The sequence below is a fragment of the Acomys minous genome (assembly GCF_964271855.1).
Source record: "Acomys minous genome assembly, chromosome: 1".
In the NCBI taxonomy this organism is placed as follows: Eukaryota; Metazoa; Chordata; class Mammalia; order Rodentia; family Muridae; genus Acomys; species Acomys minous.
Genome location: NC_140483.1, coordinates 82,726,514 through 82,752,130, shown reverse-complemented (window position 1 = coordinate 82,752,130; position 25,617 = coordinate 82,726,514). Strand labels below are relative to the sequence as shown.

The 25,617-nt window shown below is 46.2% G+C and overlaps 2 protein-coding genes across 3 annotated transcripts in view; both read left to right on the top strand.

The window, feature by feature from the left end:
* Window positions 1–17,443, top strand: part of KDSR (3-ketodihydrosphingosine reductase) — a 33,380-nt gene extending 15,937 nt beyond the window's left edge. Inside the window, exons 7-11 of one of the 2 annotated variants that reach the window (XR_014778184.1) lie at window positions 2,811–2,894; window positions 6,820–6,903; window positions 10,297–10,398; window positions 13,219–14,549; window positions 14,686–17,443. Coding sequence is in view for 1 of the 2 variants with exons in the window: in XM_084776547.1 (XP_084632673.1) it covers window positions 2,811–2,894; window positions 6,820–6,903; window positions 10,297–10,398; window positions 13,219–13,338 (390 nt within the window). In the remaining variant the exon portion in view is untranslated. Of the gene's footprint in view, window positions 1–2,810; window positions 2,895–6,819; window positions 6,904–10,296; window positions 10,399–13,218 lie in introns of both variants that reach the window. The other variant, XM_084776547.1, reaches the window with a different exon arrangement.
* A 4,979-nt stretch (window positions 17,444–22,422) lies between these two features.
* Window positions 22,423–25,617, top strand: part of BCL2 (BCL2 apoptosis regulator) — a 173,136-nt gene continuing 169,941 nt past the window's right edge. The window contains exon 1 of the mRNA XM_084763218.1: window positions 22,423–24,591. Coding sequence (XP_084619344.1) covers window positions 24,016–24,591 — 576 coding nt within the window. The 5' untranslated portion in view covers window positions 22,423–24,015. The remainder of the gene's footprint in view (window positions 24,592–25,617) is intronic.

Below are 25,617 nucleotides of genomic sequence, written 5' to 3'. Positions count from 1 at the left end.
TTCTTTATTCTTTTTAGTCTTTTATATACAAATTTATTATTTAAGAATTTTTAAAAACTTTATCTCCTTGGAAAGTTGGTTTCCTGTAATCAGTTATAGCCAGAGATGTATTCAAGATTCAACCAAAACAAAACACCTGCAATCCCCACGCAGGTGCAGTCCCACGCAGGTGCAGTCCCACCCAGGTGCAGTCCCCACCCAGGTGCAGTCCCACCCAGGTGCAGTCCCACGCAGGTGCAGTCCCACGCAGGTGCAGTCCCTACCCAGGTGTAGTCCCCACCCAGGTGCAGTCCCCACTCAAGTGTTCTTCCTGCTTTCTTACTGACCATGCCTGGCCCCTCCCCCATCTATTCCTGCCATACTGGACCAGGAACCTGGAGCTGAGATTCTCTGGTTTGATGTAAGCAGCTGGGTCTCCACTCCAGCACCTGTGTTCCTGTTTTAATACAGCAAGGAGTAGCAACTGCTAAGTGGAATAGATTTTTATGATAAACTCGTTCTTAGGCAAGCTATCCAGTGTCTTACCTGTTTGAGGCTGGTGCCAAGTGGAAGGGAAAAATGAGGATAGGATGGGAGAAGGGCAGAGCGGGAGGCTGGAACATGGTGTTTAATGAGGACACGGAGAAACAAAACAGCTTGGCGTGATTTAGTGAGATCAGGCATCACACGCCTCAGAACCCAGAGCGGGTGAATGTAAGCTAGCCTTTCCTTTTAATATTAACCTTTCCTTAATAATACTGACAGTTAAAGAAAGGTATAGGAATAATTTTATATATCATGACTTTTGAAAATTATGTGAACAAGGCTCTCAGGAGACCAGGAACTGAGTGAGGGACAGAGAACTGTCCATTTAGTTGACATTCATGCTAAGAGTATGTTGGCACTAGGAGTAGTTGGGTAAGTGTTTGCTGGGTGACCAAACAAGGACTGCATAAACGTTAACTTCTTCATCACTAGAAGCATCCAACCACAGACTAGCAGGATAATTGGGCTTGGTGATGGCAGAGACAATGTTAGCCCTAAAAGGGACTGGTTCCTCTCCACCTTTCTCTTTACAGTCCCTCCCCAGGAGAGAACTCTTCTATCGTTGACCCACTGCTGACCTTGAATTTGAGAGATACTACTGATGATCATCACAAACGTTACACTGTTCACTGTAGGGGAGAGCAAGGAGGGAGGCAGCGCAGAGTAGGTCCGAGAAACCACAGTGAGGCTTTGTGAATTGGGCTACCACTTACTCACTTTTCCAACACAGGACCAGACAAGACAACGAGAGACAAATGTTTTATTAAGTCACCGTCTCAAAAGCAAGTGTTGAGGAGTCCCTTGCTCCTTCACTGTTCCAGCTGGCTCACTTCTAAGCCTGGCTGGAAGGCAGCACTTCCTGGCGAGGCCAAGCCATGAGCCCTCATGATTTGGTCACCCTGGAATGGAACCAACTTTCGTTCTTGCTCTTACTATGTAACTCTACCCGAGACTTCACAACTCTGTCACTAAAGGAATCTGTGAGATAAAGGGCTGGATCCCTGGTTAAAGGGTAGAGCAGTGGAGCACTGTCAGATTTCTTCCTTAAGCTTTTCGGTTCTGGCCTTATTGCCTCCCCTTCCATATACCCCAGATGTCTTTATGAGGACAGAAACATAAGCCAACGTCAAACAAAAAACTCATCCCGAGGTGAACTTGATGGTCTGACCCTTCGGATTGTTGCTTACCAGGGCAGGAGAAGAGCAGGCAATGGGGCTGCTGCTGTCAGACAGTATTTCGGAGACTGTGACCCTTGAACAGAAGGTCCACCCGGGGTTATTGGGGTGTGTCATCAGTAGAGGAGTTGAATGAGAAGAGAAAGTAGAGGACAGACCGCTTTGGAAGAGCTAGAGGGAGGTTGGATTAGGCAGAGTAGCTATAAAGAAAAGCAGGGGGAACTGGCATGGCAGAGCATGCCTGCACCCCAAGCACTTGGGAGACTGGCAGAAGGGTCACCAGGTCAGACTAGCCTGGGCATCAGAGATGTCACTGCTCACTAGGCTAGAGAGAAGGATTATGTAAATACTGGTCGGGGCTGTCACAGCAGAACTGCTTGGCTGATCCTACTTTGCGGGTCTAGCCATGGTGAAGATGGTTTCTGCAGAGGCGGCTGTGTGTGTAGTTGTTCGGGCACGGATGACATTCCAGACGTGGATTTGGGCACAGCAGTGGGCAGCAGGGAAGGCCCTGAGAAACGCAGTATATTGCAGGTGAAAAGAACAACAGGATTGGAAGCAGCCTGAAAGGCGAAAAGCGTTGTACCTTCTTAGATAAGGTTTGACCTGCCTCCTGCCTTGAAACCGCCCAGTCATGGGCAGGGTGTGGCTTGAATGAGTACACTGGGGCTACACAGGATGTCCCTCCCCGCAACTCCCAGCCTCCACCTGGTCAGCAGGCAGGAAGAACCTAAGTAGGAGGAGCCTTGACCTACTTTAGAGGCAGCTATTTTCCGGCATAGAGGACGGGGGAACTCTTGCTACCGTTTCTAAGTCTTCTTTGTTGAGAGGGGCCGACCGCCCCCTCCTAAGGCAGCGGCTCTCGCTCTTCCTGCTGCTGCGACCTCATGTTGTGCTGACCCCAATCATAAAGTCGCTTCTTTGCTGCTTCGTAACTGAAATGTTGCTACTGGTGTGGATTGTAATGTAAATATCCAAAATGTGGGATATCTTGACATGTGACCCCCAAAAGGGATGTGACCCACATGTTGAGAACCACTGTTCTAAGAGTCAGGGCAGCCGAGACAAATGAATAGGAACTGAAAGTGGAAACCTTGTTTGTGTGACCAGGTGAAGCCTTATAACGTGTACATCACTGTGGCCTACCCACCAGACACTGACACCCCCGGGCTGGCTGAGGAAAACAAAACGAAGGTCAGTATTCCTACGTAACATCCTCTGTGTTGCATGGCTGTGGTGTGTGTGTGTGATGTGTGTTGTATGTATGATATGTGGTGTGTGTGTGTGTGATGTGTGTTGTATGTGTGATATGTGGTGTGTGTGTGTGATGTGTGTTGTATGTGTGATGTGTGATGAGTGTGTGAGATGGATATGTGTGATGTGTGTTGTGGTTTGTGATATGTATTGTGTGTGTGAGATGTGTGTTGTGTGATGTGTATGTATGAGGTATGTATGTGTATGTAAATGATGTGATGTGAATAATGTGTGTGTTGTGTGTATGGTATGTGTTGTGTGCTGTGTGTGCATATAATGTGATATGTGTTAAATGTGTAGTATGTGTGTGTTGTATTTTGTGTGTGTATACATAAAGTGTATATTTTTGGCTGTGTAGAGGGAGTTGTGCATGTTTGGGAGTGTGTATTTTGTGGGATGTGTGGAGGGTTGTGCATGTTTGGGTTTGTGTGGTGTGTGTATGTGTGTAGTACATGCACGCATTGTGCGTGGTTTTGGGGGGTTTGTTGTGCAAGTTTAGATGTGTATAGCATGTGTGTGTGCATGTTTGGGTGTGCAAGTGCATACGAAGACCAGAGCAAACTTGGGTGTTCTTCAGGTGGTGTCCTTGGTCTTGAGTCAGGTTTCCCACTGTCCTAGAACTGTCAAGTAGGCTGAGCTGACAGGCTGGTAAGCCACAGGGGTCTTACCTCTGTCTCCTCAGGGCTAGCTTTGTACGTGTGCACCCAGCAATGGGGTAAGCACTTTATCTGCCTAGCCCTGCTCTGTATCTTCAATGTGGGTCTTCTGATTTTATCCTATTTTAGGTCTAGCCATTTATCAGTTAGTGGTTTTTATTGGTCTGTTGGGTGCTGGGTGCTGAGCCGAGATTTGACCTTCCAGTTCTCCAGTCAAAGCTTCCTCCCATCCCGCCAGCCCCCTTCTCTTAATGTTTAAGTTATTTTTCCAACTTTCATCCCAGTATTCTCTCATACAATATAGTTGTCCAACAGCTGCCTGTGGCCTTATTTCTCCCACTTCTGATTGCTGTTCCCCCCAGAGGGGTCCATTTTACCCATGTGTTTAAAACTAATACATACATACGTACATACATACATACATACATACATACATACATACTGTTGGGGAATCTAAAATGTAAGCCTCAGATCTATTTCATCCTCCCGGTGCTATCTCTGATGAAGTCAGGTCCTGTCTTTGTATGTAACTGTATTAATGTTAAGAAGGTCTGAGCCTCCCTAGGCACTCATGGTAGCCCCTTTATTCTGTCAGTTCCTGAGCTCTGGAACATTTTTGATCATTTTCTCCATCCTAAGTATTTCAAAGCGTTCTTTCGGAAGCTGTTGCTCAGGTGTCCCACTTTCCAGGCCTCTCACTTCCTTCTCTTGGTGTGTGTCTGTCTGTCTATCTGTCTGTCTGTCTGTCTGTCTCTCTCTCTCTCTCTCTCTCTCTCTCTCTCTAACTCTTTTGCCTCCTTCAACGTTTCTGTTGAAATTTCTATTTCTACTGATTTTTTTTTAAGCTTAAATCTTTCTGTCATAGTTTGTGTTAGTTACGGATCTGCTGTTGTAAAGGAGATCATTTAAATTGGAGCTTTCTTAGGCTTCCTAGAGTTAGTACGTTATCATCATGGCGCAGGGAGCAGGCTGACTGGTGCTGGAGCAGGAGCGAGAGCCAAATCCTGAACCACAGGCAGCAGCCAGAGGCCCCAGTGAGGGTTCTGTTGTCTCTAAGGGACTCCGTCTGGATGTTGGCTGTTCCTGACAGTCCTCACGTTGACCATCACGTTCAGTAAAGCTCTGGCATTCCCTCCATCCTCTGCTTTACCTAGAGCGGCAGGCCGGGCACTCCTTCCTTAGATTCACTTGCTGGCCCATCTACTCTCCTTTTCTCACGGTCCCATCGTTTCCCCAGTGTTGTCTCCTGCCATCGTGTTGGGAGCTTTTAGACCAACCACTTACTCTCTGAGACCAAACAAGGCAGGAGGTCTGGGGAAACTCACCATGCCACACCGGATTTTGTTTAACATTTCCGTTCCAGTGAGGTTTCCCCTGAGCTGTATTTAGAGGCTGTACTACAGTTAGGCCTCTGATTTGCACACTGCTGATCCTCTGCCCTCTTTGGGCCCATGGCTTGGGTCCGGTCATTTCAGCCTTCATAGTGTTTATCTCTCTTGAACATGTTGGTTATGTGAAGTGAGTTCCAGGCATCCTGCACTGAGCCTGCATCTTCCTTCTTTGGTCATATGGCTCCTCCTCCTTCCCCGAACAGACAGAGTGGGTGGGAAGAGACCAACCACCCTTACCCTGAGGGTGATTTTAGTTTTACACTTAAGCATTTACATTTTTCTTTCCCCCTCTTATTATAGTGTATGTGGATCCCTGTAGCATAAATTTGGATGTTTATGTAGGCTAGGTCCTGTTTTTGTTTTGGGGGTGGGGAAAGATTTTTATGTAGAAATGCCCACCCCCGCCCCTATTTTCTTTTGAGTTCAGCTAGTTTTACAGTTTCTGTTTCAAAGAAATAAATTGAAACAGAACCTCCTGCGTCAGATATGCTAAGCAGGCTTTGATATTTGTTGCATAGTCCTTACGTTTGAAGCCAGCAAGGCAGTGGCTTCTCTGAGATTAGGTTGTCATGTTAAGTTTTTGTTTTAACCTTCAGTAAAATTTTGGAACCGGTTGGTTCTGGCGACTGGAGCCTGCGTTGATCTCTGGGCCCCGTAGGGGGCGGCAGACACCCTTCTAACGCAGTGCAGCCTGCTTGCCTTCACCCACCTGGTATGGAGGAAGAGCAAATGGTGGCACCATCAAAGGGATCTTTCTCTTCTCAAATTCTTAAAGGAAAGCTGAGTTTTGTGAAGTGTTCTCTTTCTCTATTCTAAGAAGAAAGAAGTTGAGCATGGTGACCCAAGCCTGTAATCACAGTACACAGGAGGTTGAGGCAGGCGGATGGCAGGGTGAAAGCCTGCTTGGACTTCACAGAAAGCAACCCTGTCTCACAAAACCAGAGAGGGAAGAGGAGACACAGTCCCAGCTTTTACCCCTCAAACCTACATAAAGACTCAAATGTAGGCTTCTGGGCCTTAGTATGTCAGGGAAACTCCCTTTAGAAGAATGTTTAGCTGTGTGTGTAAAATGCTGCTGAAAAAAAAAAAGCCAACGAGAAAAGAAAAAGAAATACTGCTCACAATTAAAATAGGACACACAGTGTAAATACAGCGAATTAATGCAGGAGGGAGGGAGAAAGGAGGAGGGGAAGGAGAGAGGAAAACAGACACAGCGAGCAAGGGTTTAGGCAAGGGTGAGCCAAGTGTGAGCCGGACAGACCTGTATCTGCCTTTGGGAGAACAAAGGCCTATGATTTGGGAATTGGAGGCCCAGTTGTGTAACTATCTCTTGAGCCAAACTAGGGACTACGCAGTGTTGATTCGCAAATAGCAAGTGCCTTTGCCTCCTCCGCTGGTCCTTGAGCAAGAGAAACAGTTCTTCCTTGGGGCGTAGGCTAAGACTGGGCTCAGCCAGGGTTTGTATCTGTTCCCAGCATCTTGCGCTTGCTCAGTGGGGAGTCTGTACAGAGCGAGGGCACTGTTTGCTCAGTCATAGGGACCAGCCTACAGTCCAGCTAGTGCGTGGTGCATCGACATGCCTCACGGAGCCACTCTTGCACCGGGGAGAGCAGCGAGCACCTCCGTAGCATGCTTTGCTAGTGGAGATGAATATCCTACATGCAGACACTGATTGAGAATCTAGATTGATCTTTGTCTAAAACAAACGATTTTGTTCGAAGGTATAAAAAAATGATGATTATTTGTAAATTGGGGCTTATAAGACTCATTTATTTTTGATGCAATGGATATTGATTTGTATATTTCCTCCACTTTCAGCCTCTGGAGACCCGGCTTATTTCAGAGACCACAGGTATTTGCAAACCAGAGCAGGTGGCAAAACAAATTGTCAAAGATGCCATAGTAAGTAAAAACCATTATGTTGCTTTTTGTACTACTTGCTTTATGCTGCACTTCTGAGAAGCATGTAAGGACGTATTTCAAATCCAGGCATTCGGCTTTCCTCTACTTCCCTCCCCTTGGACTTTGTGTTGGTTCCATGTTAACCTAAGGCATGGAGTCAAGCAATAGTAAGAGACCTTCCCAAGAAGGCCGGAAGAGGTCCTTGGAACCCCTGGAACTGTTACAAAAGGCTGTGTTGCCTCAAGATGCTGCTGGAGGCCTAGGAGCCTCAAAGAGGCACAAATGTCCTCAGCCACTGAGCAAACATCCTGACCAGCCCCACCATCAGGGCTTTTAATAACCCCAAGGGCAGCTTCCAGTTCCGGCAAGATGCAGCTCCTGAGGTATATTTCAGATTTTTTTCTTCTCTTAAACCCATTATGCTTCAATAAATTAAATTATTGTCACACACATATGTTTATCTGGGCCATATTTCTTTTTAGTTCACTTGTTTGTTGTTTTTTTGAGTCAAGGTCTCTCGATGTACCTCTGGCTGACCTAGAATTCACTCTATAGACCAGGCTGGCCTAGAACTCATACAGATCCACCTGCCTCTGCCTCCCAAGCACTGTGATTAGAGGCGTGCCGTCACACCTGGCAAGCCTGTATTTCTCAATACTTGCCATAATAGATACTGAAAAGTAATTTTTAAAATACTTAGTTTCAGGGCTGGGGAGGATAGCTCAGTGGTGAGAACTTGCCTTGCATATGCATGGTGCTGGGTTTCCTGGGAAGAGATTTAGTTAGGAGATAAAGTCATTTAAAATTAAAGGAATAGGGACTGGAGAGTTGGCTCAGTGGTTAAGAGCACTTGATGTCCTTGCAAAGGCTCTAGGTTCAATTCTCACCACCCACATAGAGGCTTACTACTTCACCAGGCAGCATGTTGTACACAGACATACATGCAGTCAGCACAGACACACACACACACACACACACACACACACACACACACGCACACACAGACATACACTCACCTAAAATAAAAGAAATAAGAAATAATAATGCTGAAATAAATGGATTACATTCTTAAACAGATTTATTTGTTTTTTAATCTGTGTTGTGCCTGAGTGTAGTTATGTATGTGCAATGCTTGCAAAGGCCAGAAGGGGGAGCATCATATCTCTTGGAACTGGAATTACAGGGAGCTGGGAGCTTCCCCTCTCTTTTCTTTCTTTCTTTCTTTCTTTCGTTTTTTTTTAATTGTGTGTTTGGTGTGTGTATGTGTGATAGGTATGAGTGTGCAGTGAGGTCAGGGAACAAATTTGGGGAGTCTTTTATTCCCTTACACTGGGGTTGTAGGGAATCAGACTTAGATCCTCAGACACAAGCGGCAAGAGCTTTTGTCCGCTGAGTCACACCTTCTCTTAGTTCCTTCAGTGGGGAGCTGCGGCAGCTTCAGGTTCACGCTGCAGCTGAGAGTGACCGTGAACTTCCGACCCTTCTCCCACTTCTCACAGGCGTGTACCACACTGCCTGCCTCAAAAGTAACTATCTTCAAACAAAAATGCAGCGAGAAGAGTGGCATTGTGTTTTCACGGGCCCCTGCAAAGCCTGCGTTAGTGGGTGCCAGCTGGATTCTTATGCCTGCTTCTGTGGCCCACAATCTGCTAAAATATGTTCTTTTTGAAACACTTGAAGAAATTCTGACTTTAAACAGATACATGGTTGGGAGAAGATGAAGGCGTTTTCACTAAGCTTTTCAGATAATTGCGGGTATAATTTTCTTTTTTTTTTTTTCTTTTTCTTTTTCTATTAACCCCCAGCTTGACAGATAGGGTTTCTTAAAGGTTGGTTGCAGTGTGAAATTAGAACTGCACCAATGAACTGTTTGTTTCTCTGACATTAAAATCCATGTCTTGTTTGTACGTGGAAGAGATCTTTTACTCATTTGAAAACATGCATCAGTCATTTGGAAAATACTGAATCCATGAGTTATCAAAGTCATAGTCGCCAGAAGTCAGGGAGATACGAGGAACACAACAGCCTTATGATGATGGATAAAGTTTTCATACATTTTAATTGATCCCTAAAAGTTCAGATTTTATCATCACCCACATATAGATTCCGTGGTTTTCCTGCAAGCCACAAGTTCACTTCATTCATCCACCCATTTGTGCCTCAAACCCTAGCCAGAATGTCGGAGCCTGCTGGTCAGTGGCTGTTAAATAGGAAAAGAGTCAGGAAGTTCAGCTCTGAGCAGTTGTAAGAGGGCTTTTCTCCAGGGTGTCACCATCCCTTAGCGTTCCCAGTTAAGCAGAAGCCCTGAGAGTGAATGTCTTACTTGTCTCGTGAGACCCAGGTGCCCTCCTCCCGGTGTCCTTTGAGATGGAACAAGACCAGCCTAAAATACCAGCTCTGTGGACTCTCCTGTGCACATGCCTGTGTCCAGGCTGGGCTAGGGATGGAGCCCAGTTGGCCTAGCATGCCTGAACCAGTGGCCCCTCCCTAGTACTACATAAACCGAGTGTGATAACATCCACCCGTAATCACGGCACTCTGGGAGGGAGAGGTGAGGCCATCCTTACTTACATGGATCAAGGACAGCCTGAAACCTGCCTCAAAGCCAAACCCCAAATCAGTTTAATTTTTGGATGAAACCCCGGTTTTTACTGATGAACAAAGAAGTGACACATGTCCCAAGAGAGACAGCACTGGACAACCCAAGATGCCAGTGTACTGTTCAGGCAACATGCACTTTAACACCTGCGGACCCCTCATTTTCGGGATTTCCCTCTTGCCTTTTTCAGACATTGGTTAACTGCAGGTCTATGAGGGTAAAGGGGAACTGGTGTGCAAGAGAGATGTCCTCAGGGACTGCTAGTTCAACTTTTCTGTTTGGTCAAGTGTTTTTAAGTAAGATGTGCCTTCAAGTGCTTAAAGAGTTCTTTGATAGTGTGTTGTGTGTGAAGTGCTTAAAGAGTTTTTTTTAGTGTGTGTGTGTGTGTGTGTGTGTGTGTGTGTGTGTGTGTGTGTTTCTTTGGTGCTGCAGTGGCAGTGGTTATGCCTGCATTAAGGCCACTAGCCCACACTCAAAAAACTCTGGTTTGCACTGTGGCAGTTTTGTCCATCAGTACAAAAGTTAGTGGTGGAGAGCAACTAACATCTCAGTACCATTTGATAGGTACATTGTCCCTGGAGAACCTAAAAGGGTCTGGACCCACAGGGATCTGTGGCCTCTCACTTTCAGAACTGGATGTGCACTAAGGCTGTGTCCATTTTTTAGTTCTGGTATATTCTGAGCTGCCTCACACCCCACAGAAAGTGACGGGGTGGACTTCATTGCATCTCCAGTGTTGAATGCCTCCTTTAAACTTGCTCCACAACACTCTTTCTTGCTTGCTTCTTTTTCAGCAAGGAAATTTTAATAGTTCCATTGGCTCAGACGGGTACATGCTGTGTGCCCTGACCTGTGGGATGGCCCCGGTGACTTCCATCACTGAAGGACTCCAGCAGGTAAGCTGTCTCTTAGCAATCAGATAGACGTACAGACTGACAAAGCCAGTGGACCAACAAGACAAGTTCTATGAGAAAAAAGTTGACAGTAGAGTGCAAGAATTTTAAATGTTTAAGTTTTTTCAGTTTGTGCCAACAATAAGCAGACAGGTTATGGATAGATTCTACATAGACGTGAGGTACCAGGCCCTGCAGGTGGGTGAGGGGGTCTCTGGTATTGGGTGTTCACTTCGGTTTTCGGTAAAGAATCCTTGGTCTCAAGTGTCCGATAAGGAATACTTACTCTAGAATTGTGTAGAGCAGCATCGTCACAATGAGGTGTTAGTAGATTAGAAACCCTTTTCTAGTCTGTCGGCCACTCACGGCTGAGCTGAAGGACACTCACACGGAGCACCAGACACCATGCCCTTAGTAGTTTCACCCAGGACCCATGAAAGTTCAACTCTGAGAATTCAATTTTAATTTCTTAAAAATTTCATGTGCACGAGTGGCTTGCCCACATGCATGTCTGTACACCATGTGTGTGCAGGTGCCCGTGGTGGCCAGATGAGAACACTGGATTCCCTGGAACTGGAGTTACAGAGAGTAATCGAACTCAGGCCCTCTGGAAGAACCACATGTGCTCTTAACCACGGAACCATCTCTCAGGCCTGAAAGTTCAGCCCCTGTTTCGGACTTCCTAGCTAGTGAGGTGTAAGAGTGTTCACTGACCCTTAAGGAGTTTGCCGCGGATGAGGCTGGCGGGTCAGGTAATGCTGGTGGTGGCAGACAAGTGAGCGGAGCTATAGTGGAAGCCATGTTTGAGGACAGAAAGCCAGGGGTCATTGCTGACAAAGCTCTGGGGTTGTAGGGATTTGTGTAAGATGCATTCAGATAACTCCCTAGTTGTTTGGCTCAGGCACTCTCCTAACCTTTGGTCTCACTGTGAAATGCACGCCCTGTCATATGATTGTGTGACATTAAACATCGTTAAGTATAAGATCTTTAGGGGCAGGGCCTGTGTCACTCTTGGTTACCATTGTGCCCCAGCAGCCAGCACCTACACAAAACAGGAGTTCTAGAATGCACAGTTTGGACGAGAGCACCAAGTCTGCACCTGCTCACAGGCAGTCTCGTTCCTTATGACTGCCATTTCACACAAATGATGCCAAGTCTAAAAGGAAGTCAGTCAGTAGCTAGGTTGCCACTCCAACTTTTTTTTTTTAGAAATCAATTTCTTTTACATATTTTCTCTGGGAAGGAGCTAGACATTTCCAGTTCAACAAGTCTAAAATAAACCTTTATGGTCCTTCAGATTCCTGGACCACATGTCTGGCCATAGCCCCCTGCTCCAGTGCGTCCACGCTGATGGGTGCTCATGTCCGAGCCAGAGACTGGAGTGCGACCCCTCACTTTCCAGCTTCTGATTCTCCTGGCAGATTCTGGTCCCACACTCTGCATCTCTGCTGGTGACCCCAGAGTTGAGACCAAGGTCACTTGCCCCTTACCTGAGTCACTTACGTTGTGAGCTAGAACTTGTAAACAGGAGCCTGCAGACATGATGAAAGGTGGCATTGTGGTCCGCCTGAGGGAAGTGTGTGGTCTATTTGTAGCCCTGGGTGGCCTGGAACATGCTATGTATTGTAGCAAGTGTGAGGCTCACTCACACTGACTTTCCACCCTCCCTAGTACTGAGATCATGGGTGTGAGCCACCACGCTCCAAAAGTAAGTGAATTTAAATTAAATTGTTTCAAAATCAGATATTGCAAAATCAACAAAATCCAAATCTGAGACATTTCTTGGGACATTGGGAGGTTGGCGTAAGCAGGCTGCTTTCTCAGCAGGAAAAGGTGGCGGTTACTCTTACAGGATAGAGCAGAGCTCCATCCCAATCCCTGTGACCTCCCACACCGGCACGAGCCACTGGGGTGCATGCAGATGCTGTCATAGTTTCGGTGCTGTGTTTGTGAGGTGCATAAGTCCGTCAGGGGCTCCGCTGAGGCACTGGATGGAGCTTGAGATCCAGGGCACAACACACGCCTGCAGCCTGCTGGCCACTCCCTCCCACTCCCTGGGTTTTCCCGTTCTTGCCTCCCTGGCCTCTGGCCCTCACTTTCTTTATCTTACACTTCCCAGAATAGATACCTGTGAAACAATGCTTTTTAGTACTTGCGTGTCTGGAAATGTGTGTCTTTCCATGACCGCATTTGGAGTTGCCTTGGTGCGAGTCTGCCCCTGGGAAGGGTAAATGGCCATGGATAATGCTACCTTGCCCCCAAGACAGCGATTGCTTTCTGATGCCAGCCGGGTGCATGCCCACCTGGACTCACTTCCTAGATGGCTGAGGCCAGAGGATCTTTGGTGACCTAGAGCTTGGACCAGTCTAAACAACATACTGAGACATCGTCTCAACAAATAAACAAGTCAGTTCAGGTAGGAAAGGAATACATTTCTCACTTCAGTGTCCTCGGCACCCAGCAAAAGGTTCATATACCTTAGCCGAGAAAGTCTTGATTGCAGTGTAGCTAGCTGGGATGCTGGAGTGCACCATCCCTAGGCCTTATAACCCTGTCTTCTAAGAATACCTAGTTTGTTCTTTTTATGCTTGGATCTTTTTAATTCAGACAAATATTGTTGTCTGGCCATTCCAGTCTGGACAGTGGACAAAGCAGGCGTATTCTGTCCTTGGGAATTACTGGCATTTACAAAGTTTTCATTATACTTGTTCTTGGAGCAGATTAGATGTGTCCTAGAAACTGTTTAGTAGAGACTTACTTACTTTAAAATGGGCTATTGTTTGTCCTGTTGGATGAGCTTAAAGGCCTCCCTTTATCTTGCAGGTGGTCACCATGGGCCTTTTCCGAACAATTGCTTTGTTTTACCTTGGAAGTTTTGATAATATAGTTCGCCGCTGCATGGTGCAGAAAGCAAAACCTGAAGTGGTAGACAAAACTGCCTGATTCTTGTCCCTCGGAGAAAAGACTGGTGCAGTGATTTGAATAGTGTGCTGCGAATGGAACTCGATGTGTGGCCTCCGGACTCTGGTGTCTTGTTTTTTCAATGCGTCAGATTGGACCCAGTGCTCTTCAGAAATCTGGCTGCAAGCTGAGGCACAGAAGTTCATCTCTGCAGTGTTACTGCTAACACTGTGCAAACATGGGCCAGGGCACCCTTTGGTTTTCTGTGCTTTGAAGGAGAGTGCTGGCAGGGTGAGAACCATCAGCAGGAAAACAGGGTAAAGAAGAGAAATCCAGAATGGTACATTCAGTCTTTTCATTTATCCCCACTTGACCGTAGAGATCAAGAAATGCACTTTGTGTCACATAAGAACTTTTGAGGGATTCCTTTGATTCTTGGTTTTAACTTTTCATGAAAGATGGTCTGGGTTTCTATTAGTCTTTTAAAGTTTTTTAAGATTTATTTTTTTTTTCAGTGTATGTTATTCTCCGCGTAGCCTGAGTCTGGCCCTCAGCGCCTCTGCTAGTGAGTCTGGCTTCTCTCTCTCTTTGATCCCCTATTACGGAGGGGGATGAGAGAGCAGAGGACAGCGAGGCCTGAGTCCTTTGCCTCGGTCGATGGGGCTCTCTTGTCTTCTTAAGACTAATGCTTAGGGCATTCCATTTTTCACTCATGGGGAAAGGCAGCCTCTTTACATGTTTTCTGAAGAGAAATAAAATCTCATAGAAGCTTAAGAGTTTACAGTTTCTTCAATAGCCGTGATGACCTCAAGTTCACAGCTCCATCCAGCCCCTTCTGTGCTTCTTTTCTTTCTTTCTAGTTTTGCTTAGTCTTCCCATAATGTTTTTGTTGTTTCTTTTTTTTAAGAAGAAAAAGATGGAGATGAGTGCAAGTTTTTCTTTTACATAACTTTTTAAATTCATTAATTCGTTAAAACAAACAAAAATTAAAAGCATGACACTCGTACCCTCACAGCGTATGTGTAGCGTTAGGGTAGGTAGCTGGTCCTGTATCTGTCAGTCTTACTACTCTGAAAAGAGGATTGATTTTGAAGATGCTCATTTTGGAAGTAAGGTGTTGAGGTGCCATCTCTCACATGGACTCTGAGTGATAGCCTCAGCATGGTGAGGGGCCTCTCGCCCTCTGGCTGCAGTCTATGCACATGTGCCATGGTTGCAGGTCTGCAGCCTGTGCACATGTGCTGTGGTTGCAGGTCTGCAGTCTGTGCACATGTGCTGTGGTTGCAGGTCTGCAGTCTCTGCACATGTGCTGTGGTTGCAGGTCTGCAGCCTGTGCACATGTGCTGCAGTTGCAGGTCTGCAACCTTTGCACATGTGCTGTGGTCGCAGGTCTGCTTGTGAGTTTGCATCAAGTGCCTCTGATGAATCCAGTCTGTACCCTGCTCCTGCTGCTCATTGCACATCTTCCGGGCTCTCTAGCTCAGTTGTCTCTTTGTTGAAGTTTTATCCTGTCCTCCTTGTATACAAAGTAGTGCATTTCAATTCATTCCACTGGGAAAATACCTCTACTTTCAAAGAAAACTTTTTACCTGTTTAAACAAAATGAAAACAAACAAACAAAATCCCTTAAAAAAAAAAACAAGTGTTTGAAAACTTAGAAATTATTGCCATGGCAAACATTTGATGTTTGCTTTCCTTTCTTTTTTTCCCTTCTTTCTCTCTCAGTTTCTTCCCTCCACCCTCCCCCCTTTTAAAAAGGGGTTTGCTGTGTGGCCCGTTCTTCCGCCCCAGCCACCCAAGTGCTGGCAGTACAGCTTTGCACCACCATAGCCAATAAGCGAAGCATTTTTTGTTCTTTGAAATACTCAAACTCTTGACTTTATTGTGGCTTAGTTTTTGATTAGGAAGGTTTTTGTTGGCTCCATTTTATCAAGATCTGAGAAGAACATATTTTAAATACTGTTACAGAAGATATTCTTTATTAAATGCATTGCTTGTTATAACTTCATTACTGTTTATAGGAATAGGTTCACAATGCCAAAATGGTTCCAAGACCCTTCCAGTCCAATCTAGCCAAAGTTTGCAACTTACATCCCATTGGACAGTGGCTGAGGTGAACAATAAGGAACATTCCCGAATCACAGGAAACAAGTGCATTGCTGTCTGGACAGCTTCCAATTTTATTTTCTTATAAATATTCCCAGACAGTTGGCACTTCCTACTATTATCTGCTAAAATCTAGTCCAAGATGGCATCTGACATGGGACAAGTAACTTTTTTCATTTTTTCCCTTTTCAGACAGACCTTAGCTTTATAGCTGTGTGGATAATGTCTGAGGTCGTTGAAGAGTCTTGTTTTGTGGTGGCAGATACTGACCCTAGCCCACTTTAAACTCAGGTTTGCAGAGACCATGTTATTATAGCCTGAGTCTTTTTGTCCGAGATGTTAGAGACCTCAACACCCTCACTCATAAAAATTTGAAATGAGCTTTATTATTTTTTTCTAAAGTTGACACCATAGTATACAAAGGAATTTGATGTGAGAATGTTGTTTTTATTCGTGTCACATCAGCATAATGGGCCTGTTTCTTCATTTCACCGGACTCCATGCAAATATCTTATACATCAGTACATGTCCCGCACCACCTTTGGAAAGTCCAACTGGTTGTGAACTCTGACACACGTGCTTGGCATGCAACGTTTAAGCAATGCCCCACAAATTCATGATTTCATCCCAGATGTAGAAATACTACATTTTTCTGCTTAGGAAAAGAATGCTTTGGGGGGGGCAGTATCCAATTGCTAGGGAAATTATCAGCTTTTGTTTGTACCTGAGAGTTGAGGGCATTGGCAGTCTTCACCACATGCGAAGGCTGAGCAGGTGCTGGGTACTAAAGCCAGCCCTAGGCTTTCGCTTCTCAGGTACTGTTTCCTCTGTGTGGCCAAGCGCTGTGGGGTGTCACCTATGAATGCCTGCTCTGCTAGTTTGTGGTGTATTTTATTGTAATATGTCCTTATGTTTTTCTGAGAATTAATATTCTGCTATATAAATTCCAACATAAATTTAGGGACTCTTCATCATTGAGAACGAATAGGAAACAGCCCTCGCTTATTTACTGAGAAAAAGAAAAAAAGGTCATGAACTTGGGAAGTGATTCTGTGAGAGAGTGCTTGCCGAGCACGGAGGGCCCTGGGCTCGCGTCCTCGGCCTAGTCCACAAACATTGTTTTGTCAAAATTGTTCTTGCCTATATTTATAAAGTTTAGTGATTTGCACAGTTGGTAATTTAGAGTGTTGTTGTGGTCTCTTTCCATTAATGCTGACACATGGTTGAGTGGTATGTATTTATTTCAATCTGTTAAACCATATACTGATTCCTGAAAGCAAAAAGATCACTTTGATAGTTAGATGATGAGAACATTTTTATAACAGTTGTTCTAACTCAAACAAGAGTATGCGTTTGTCGTTCTAGAAGGCTGAACAGTGAGTTATGATGTCACCATATTTAAGCTTATTATATTGTGCTTTCGTCGGAACCTGTCTTGCTCACAGTTAGGCTGCTTACTTTTTTGCTTAGAAGATGCTTTGTGTTTTTCTCATTTCTTAGCCCTTGGGATCCCAGCTTGAAACTGTGTCTCACTGTTCTGATCTTGCAAAGTTAATGGAGGACTAGGGGGCTGATGCTTTGAAAAGGAGAGAGTTGCCATTATATTAGTTTCCACTTGTTTGAGGTGTAAACTCTTAAGACATTTAGCGATGACAAGGAGCACATGACTATTTTGATGTATTTTAGAACAGGGTTGCTCCTGTAGAAGCTTTTGTGGCAGTACTGTAACAGATGTGGTAGCACAGTACTGTAACGTAATTTTAATATCTTGTATTTTTTTAATTACACACACACAAAATAAGTGGGAAACAAGCTTTACTGATCCGAGAATTTATTTTTCTAGAAACTTGTCTTTTTCAAGATACTTAATCAAAATAGAAAAGTGGCTTCCTAGGCATTTCATAAGGCCTAGTTTTTATTATTAGGAAGGAATATTTTTACGATATATACTTAGGAGTCTGGTCATTTGTTTCAATTATGCTCTGTTTATGTGAGTAAAAGCTTAAGAAATATGCAATTTAATAAAGCTTTTTGAACAGTACATTTCATATGCAAATATATTTCCTTACCCTTGTTCCTGCATATTCTGAGAAATTTGTCTACATTTTGACAGCAAGATGTAGGTGAAATAATGCCTTGGTATCAGTTGTAAGTGGAAATAATTGCTCACACTCAGAAATTGTCATGTACACGCCTTTTCAGTTACAGGTATTCCTTTGCTGCCTTTCCTCAGTCTTAGAGGAAGTGTTGGATTATTTTACCGCCATAGATAAGGCAACCTGTCAGACTTTCATAGGTAACAATTCTTAGGTAGTTTGACAATAGCTCATTTCCTATTTGTTGTGAGTTTTTTTTATTTTATTTTTTAAAATACGTCTCTGTTAAATTTTATTATATACACTTTCTGCATCTTTATGTTGATTATGTGATTTTCTTGTTTATACTTTTAAATTTTATTTGTTGTACTCAGTGAAGAGTTTTATAAAGACATTTCATTAAGTATATCATTTGGGGGCATCTTGAATTGTAAGCTGAACTTTTCTTTAAATTTGAAGAATTTATATTCAAATGACATGGGATATCACTTCTATAATTTGTGTGTTTGGATGTTTAAAAGAAAAGTTATGGGCTGGAGAGATGGCTCAGCTGGTAAAAGTTAGGCTCACAACCAAAAATATAAGAAAAGTAACGTCTTTATTTCCACTTTTCTAATGAGTTTATGTAAACCCCCATTTTTCCTTACTTTACATATATTGGTTGAATTCCAATGGTGAGCCTGCTAGCCAGGCTCCAGGGATAAAGACCATGCAGTTTTCCTCTCCCTCCTGGTGGGTGTCTGCAGTGCTTTCTTCTTCCTCTCCTCCGCCTCATCCCCGTGCTGTCTTCCTGAAGGAAGAGAAGCCACCACCACTCATTTCTTTGCCTGAGGCCTTTGAGGGTTGTGACACAAAGATACTAATGCCAACAAAGTGCTTTTGTAGGCAAGGAGTGTACCAAAGACAAGCGCCGTCTCTTCCCTCAAGTGGTTTATAGTGTAGTAGGCTATGTTGATCACTTTACATGTCTTTTTTTTTTTTTAAATAAAGATTTATTTATTTATTTATGTATACAGTGCTCTGCCTGCTTGTACCCCTGCAGGCCAGAAGAGGGCACCAGATCACATTATAGATGGTTGTGAGTCACCATGTGGTTGCTGAGAATTGAACTCAGGACCTCTGGAAGAGCAGACAGTGCTCTTAACCACTGAGCCATCTCTCCAGCCCCCACTTTACATGTCTTAGTGAGACTCTACATGCATACTGTGAGTAGTAGTCTTTATATCTGTTTATGCATGAGGGAACAGGCATGGAGAGATTCATTAACGAGCCGAAGGTCACAGCTGTCAAACCAAGGGAGCCAGGATTCCACCTCGGACTTCTGTTTTTTCATCTTTTAGCCTCCCAAACAAACCCTGCCTGTCTAAGCAGTACAGATGGAGTCTGAAGGCTTCCCGGAGACGTCAGGGCTGCCTTCGCACAAGTGTTTGAGCTGAAACTTAAGGAACTGATAGGCATTCCCAAGTGGGACATTAGGTGTGTTTTAGAGAAAGGAACAGAATGTGGGGGGCAAAAGGTGTTAAGAAACCTATTTCAGACACAGTTCAGGGGTGGAGCTCTTGCGCTGGGTCTGATCCCCTGTACTGCCAAAGGAAGAAGAAAGAAAACAAGAAAGCCATCAGAAGTTACTACAGCTCTGAGAAGGGCAAGTAGGAAGAAAGGAGGCAGGCTTGGGCAGAGGCTTTGGAAAGTGTCAGACAGGTTCCTCTCCGTGGCCTCATCCACCCTAAATGTTAGGCCACTCATTTAAAAAGAAGGAAAAAGTCAATTCTCTTTGGTTTCTTTTGTAAATGAAAAGTGAGCACCTTTTGTCCCTGTTTCTGCACGCTGCCCGGTGTTGGCCATCGAACCCCAGAACCTCACACAGCCTCACACTTGCAACCCCAGCCCTTGCTTACCATGAAATTTGCACTCCTGTGTGGCTGATATCTTGTTCGTGCCTCCTTAAAGAAGTTGTGGCTTCTTATAATGGGATTTTTGAGGCTTAGGCTCCACCGTAAACTAGTCAGTCCTGAACAGTGCTGTGAAGAACCAACCAGCAGGGGGCGAACCTCACAGTGAGAGCTTTCTGTCTAACAGACTACCAAGAAGGAAAACAGGCCTTGCAGACACTTGTTACACCTGCATTCTGTGTCCTGCCCTTTCCTTCTGGCAGGATGCAACCAAGCCGAGGTGCCAAAGATTGCTCCCTTGGCTCTTTGGAGGTAGATGCCACCTTGGGAAGTGAAAAGGCCACTGGTACATTTGTCTCCCCCACTTGTCCTCAGGCTGTTGGTCAAAGCCAAGATGCCATAGGAGGACCCAGTCTGGGGAAATCCTTAAGTGAAAGTCAGGAAATAGGGATCCTTTCACACTGGCTGCCCCCTTTGCAGAAGTGCGCCCCCACCACCACCACCCTGGGGTGAGGAGGAAACGAGAGGCCAGGGCTGGGTATTAAAAGTACAAAAGCTTTCAATTCCTCTTAAGTAGTTTGAGGGTTAAAACATGGTTCTAAGAGGATCCCTAAACCTTTTTTTTCTTCTAGAATTAGTGCCCTTTCTACTATTTCTGTGAGAACCTCAGTGCCTCCTGCCAGCCAGTGCTACTGTCTCAGCAGTGTCAGTGCCAATTAGAAAGCTGCAAGGAGCCATCCTCTTCGTCCCTTTAGCAACAGATTTGTATGAGGACATTCATTCCCACAGGTCAGAGGGTAGTCTGGTAGCTAGCATGGTGGGGTATGTGAAAAAGCAAAAAGAGGAAAAAAAGTGATTGCTGTATGTAATGCATAGTTTATTCAATAAATACCTTGGGGGCTGAGGATGTAGCTCAGTTGGTACAGTGCTTGCCTAGCGTGCATAAAGCTCTAATTTCCATCATAACACCACACAAAGGGGTCATTGTGCTTGCCTAGTACTCTGGAGGTGGAGGCAAGAAAACTGTTAACTTCAAGTTTATCTTTTGTTACATAACAAGTTCAAGGCCCCCTCAAGTAAGTAAGTAAGTAAATAAATAAATAAATAAATAAACGTGGAAGGGGAGAACTGGCTCCACAGTGTTGTCCTCTGACCTTCAAACATATGCTTTGGCATGTACTCTCCATCACCCCATATTGTGAATACACACAGTTTTTAAAAGCATATTAATTAAATACGTCCTTGGAACAAGGAAAAGATGATTCTGAAATTGTTTACATACGTTGTAGCAGGCATCTGTCTTGTTTCTTTGACCACAGTAATCCAGTGTGCTACCTGTCCACAGGCATGGTTTGTCCTTGAGCCCTATGTAGTGATGTGCTGTGCTGTGCTGTGCCTGTGGGTCCATAGACTGTATCTTCTGAGGTGAGGCCATCTCAGGTCGGCTTCTAGTTAGAGCTGAGGACATTCAAGACCTTAACCTATGCCATGCTAGGATCATGACCCTGAAAGATGGCAGGTACACTCCCTGGGGTCCAGCCTCAACACAGTGCTAGGACGTTAGGGGCAGAGGAGATTCTGAATTCCTCTGAATTCTGAATTCAGTCCCTGAGTTCGTTTAAAGCTCCCTCCTCTCTTCTCTGGCCCACAGAGAGAGTTAGGTCCTGCACCGTTCACCACTGGATATGCAGGGATACAGGTTAAAAGGGCCTGGGTACTCATGAAGTGACTCCTCCACAGCAACTCAACACATCACTTGGCACTTCCCTTAACTATGCTTTAACAAGCCAAGAGCATCAGTGACTGTCTGCCATCAGTCTGCCACCAGCCAACTAAGAGGAGACAAGGACAGACTTCAGCCTCTGAGGTGCATGCCTTGCTGGTTCTGGACTTCTGTACTCCAAAGCAGAGTACTTGGATCTGTTCTAAGTCACACTGCTTGAGGTGCCTGGACACAAAAGCCCTAGAAACAAGCTTGCTAGCTTTGTTATTCTAACATTTACATATGCAGTTACTATCTGGGAGAAGGTTGCCTCTCCTCACCATACTGATAGCACATGGGTACCACTGCTCTGGGATCACTATATGCCTCAGTTATCTCTCTGGCTGCTGAGAGCTGATAACATAGGTTTGTTGTTTGTGTACGCTACACACATGGTTATACTACATGTGGTTGGGCACATTATACATTGTTTAAAGGATCTGTGTGACTGTAGATACAGTACACACACACACACACACACACACACACACACGAGTTGGCAACTACACACGGCTTGAAAGGAGCCATTCCATTGTGCCCATGGTGCTTGTGCAGTAAAGTACATTCAGGCGTGCATGCACTACACAAAAAAGGTCCATGGGACTGTGTGGACACACACAGAAAGGGGCCATGTGACCATGCACACTGCACACAGAAAGGCCTGTGTGACTGTGCACATGCTTCTTGTGCAATTAGAAAAGTCTATTCGGTTGTTCGTACCTTACACATAATTAGAAAGGGTTCCTGGGTCTATGTACAGAAAAGGTCCATTGAACTGTGTACTCATCACACACAGAAAGGGCCATGTGACTGTGCATGTACTACATATACAGTTAGAAAAGGCTCAAGCAATTGCACAAACACACACTATACACGTGGTTAGAAAGGGTCCACTGGATTACTCACACCTCATGCATGCGGTTAGAAAGGGTCCATGTTACTGCAAACGTCACACAGAAAAGGTCCATGCAATTGTGCACACAGCACACGTTAAAAAAGGATCCATGCAATTGTGCACACCCCACACTGTTAGAAAGGGTCCAGGAGATTTGCCACTTGCCTGGCCCTTGCTATTGGCTTGCCCACCCAGCAGTCCGCCGGCAGGCCAAGGAGGAGGCCCCTTGCACACCCACGGAGCCGCGGCCGCACGGGAGGCCCGCGCCACCCACCGTCCCGGGCCCAGCGTAGCCCGCGGGTGGCCGCCACCCAGGCCAGTGTCCGCGGCCGGGCGCGCGCTCCCCCAGGGCGGCCGCGGCGCCTTTAACCCGAGCGGCGGGCAAGCGGGCGGGCGGAGGCGGCGGGCGGGCGCTCAGAGGAGGGCTCTTTCTTTCTTTTTTTGAATGAACGGTGACGTACGTACAGGAAACCAGGCGCTCCGGTGGAGAATGAAGTAAGAGGCCGGGCCCCCCGCCCCGCGCCCGCCCCCTTCCTCCCCGGCCCGCCCTCCCGCCCTGCGTCCCGGTCCCCGCCGAGCTGCTGCCGCCACCACCGAGGTGCACAGGCCCTCCCCAGCAGCAGCCGTCACCGCCAAGCCTGCTGCACGGCGCGAGCGCGAGGAGGCGGCCGCCAGCGCCGCCCGGAGAGGAGGAGGAGAAAGGGTGCGCAGCCCGGAGGCGGGGTGCGCCGGTGGGGTGCAGCGGAAGAGGGGGCCGGGGGGGGGGAACTTCGTAGCAGTCCTCCTTTTTAGGAAAAAGAGGGGGGCAAGCCCTCCCCCACCACCTCCTTCTCCCGTAGCGCACCACACACAGCGCGCGGGCTGCTCGGCACCGGCGGCCCCATTGCCCCTTGCCTGCATTTATCAAGCTGCTTTTTTTTCCTTCGGAAAACGCATTGGCCCTTCGGAGTTTAATCAGAAGAGGATAACCCGTCCCTGTCCCCCTCGCTCTTCCATCGTCCCCCTCGCGTGTCTCTCTCCCGTGGAGGTCTGAAGCGGTCTGGTGGATACGGGTCCATGCCTGCGCTCCAGTGTGTGTGCGTGTGCTAGTGTAAATTGCCGAGAAGGGGGAGAAATCAAAGGACTTCTGCAAATGCTGCACTGAAAATTGTAATTCATCTGCTGCCGCCACTGCCTTTTTGCCCCGCTGCGGTGCTCTTGAGATCTCCGGTTGGAATTCCTACGGATTGACATTCTCAGTGAAGCCAGAGTGTGGGGACGCAATCTGGAAACCTTCCTGATTTTCACGCCACCTATCCCCCACTCCCCCAACTCCTGATTCATTGCAAGTTTCAAAGAAGCGTATACAAGGAGACTTCTGAAGATCGATGGTGTCGCTGCCTTATGTATTTGTTTGGGTTTTACCAAAAAAGGGGAAACTTGACAGAAGACCATGCCGTCCTTAAAAAAACATACAGTAAGTTCTTTGCACAGGAATTTGGTTTAGTGTAACTTTCAATGGACGCATTTGAAATATTTTTTACTTAAAGTGCATTCGAGCAAATTTAATTTCCAGACAGTTTTATGCATTTTCTTTAGCGTGTAACTCGTAGTGGATTTGCCCTTCTTCTCCTGTGTGTATAAAAGAAAACACACCTGATTTTAACTTGCTCGGTCGTCCTGCCTCCTCACCTTTCAGCATTGCAGAGGAAGTAGACTGTTATTAACAAAGCTTAATAAATAATGTGCCTCATGAAATAAAGAGCCGAAAGGAATCTGAATAAAAATTTCCTGCATCTCATGCCAAGGGGGAAACACCAGAGTCAAGTGTTCCCGTGACTAAAACACCCCCTCATCCAAGAATGCAAAGCACATCCAATAAAAGAGCTGGATTATAACTATTCCTTTTTTTTTTTTTCTTTCGGGGCCGTGGGGCGGGAGCCGGGACGCGTAGTGCTGTTGGTACCTGCAGCTTTTTTTCGGGGAAGGATGGCGCAAGCCGGGAGAACAGGGTATGATAACAGGGAGATCGTGATGAAGTACATCCATTATAAGCTGTCACAGAGGGGCTACGAGTGGGATACAGGAGATGCGGACACCGCGCCCCCAGGGGCCGCCCCCACCCCTGGCATCTTCTCCTTCCAGCCTCAGAGCAACCCAATGGCTGCTGTGCACCGGGACACTGCTGCCAGGACGTCGTCTCTAAGGCCCTTAGTTGCCACCGCTGGGCCTGCACTCAGTCCTGTGCCACCTGTGGTCCACCTGACCCTCCGCCGAGCTGGGGATGACTTCTCCCGCCGCTACCGTCGCGACTTCGCAGAGATGTCCAGTCAGCTGCACCTGACGCCCTTCACCGCGAGGGGACGCTTTGCCACGGTGGTGGAGGAACTCTTCAGGGATGGGGTGAACTGGGGGAGGATTGTGGCCTTCTTTGAGTTCGGTGGGGTCATGTGTGTGGAGAGCGTCAACAGGGAGATGTCACCGCTGGTGGACAATATCGCCCTGTGGATGACTGAGTACCTGAACCGACATCTGCACACCTGGATCCAGGATAACGGAGGCTGGGTAGGTGCATGTCTGAATGAGTGAAGGCCTAGATGTGGGGGTTGGGGTGTGAGTGGATTCTGGGTCGAAACAGGTCTTTGAATCGATGAAATAAAAGTGAGTTTGTAGCTTTGTCCCCACCCCCTACTACCCCACCCTCACCCCATTCCTCTGGACAGATCACATCCAGACAACACTGTTAACTCCTGCCTGCTGATCCAGTAGACTTTGGAGATGGATAGTATCCCTCCAGTGACTCTCAGTTACTTATTCTGAGTAGTTTGCTGCATATGTTTTGGGTCCTGTGTACGAACTGGACCTCCGGCGCTCCCTCTTGACCTGCGCATCCTTAGCTCCTCTGGTGGACTAACAACTGAAACGGTCCAACTAGACAAGCAGGCTCCACCAGAGGACGCAGGCATACCTTTTCTGACTCACTTGGGAGCATTTTTCCCAAAGAAAAACAATACAGCCTCCTTTCCTGGAAATCATAGCTAAGCTTGTAAAAGGGTAAGCTGGTGTTCGTGGATGTTTGTGGAAACCGGTCAGTCTATGCCATAGTCCCAGTGGGTACCAGTACGTGTGCACCCTGAGCAGGCCCTGCGCTGCTCTGCAGGGGGCTCCAGACTTTGTGTTCTGTGACTCAGGCGTGATTTACAAGTTTACATCCACTTCAATATCTTTTACTTATCTCTACCTACGGTCTACATAGTTTTGCGATCTCCACTGCTGAGTGGACTTGCAGCTAGGGCGTCTGTGAAAAGAGTACTGCAGTGGGCTTAGCTGTGGAGTCTCCAGCCCTGACTTAAGTTAAAATGATCGGTGTCTATAACTTTGATGAGCATCTGTGGGGGTGGTCGCTTTCTGGTACTTTGGGAGATCAAGCGTCCATATTTTACCGTGAGATTTAATCTTCTCCCGGGGATCTTTGGGTCCAGAGAGAAGACTCAAGGCTTGTTATGCTTACAACAATTAAGTTGTGGAAAAGCAATAATTATTGTCTGACAGTTTTTAAAGACCTTGTTTTAATGAAAAGAGTTTTCATTT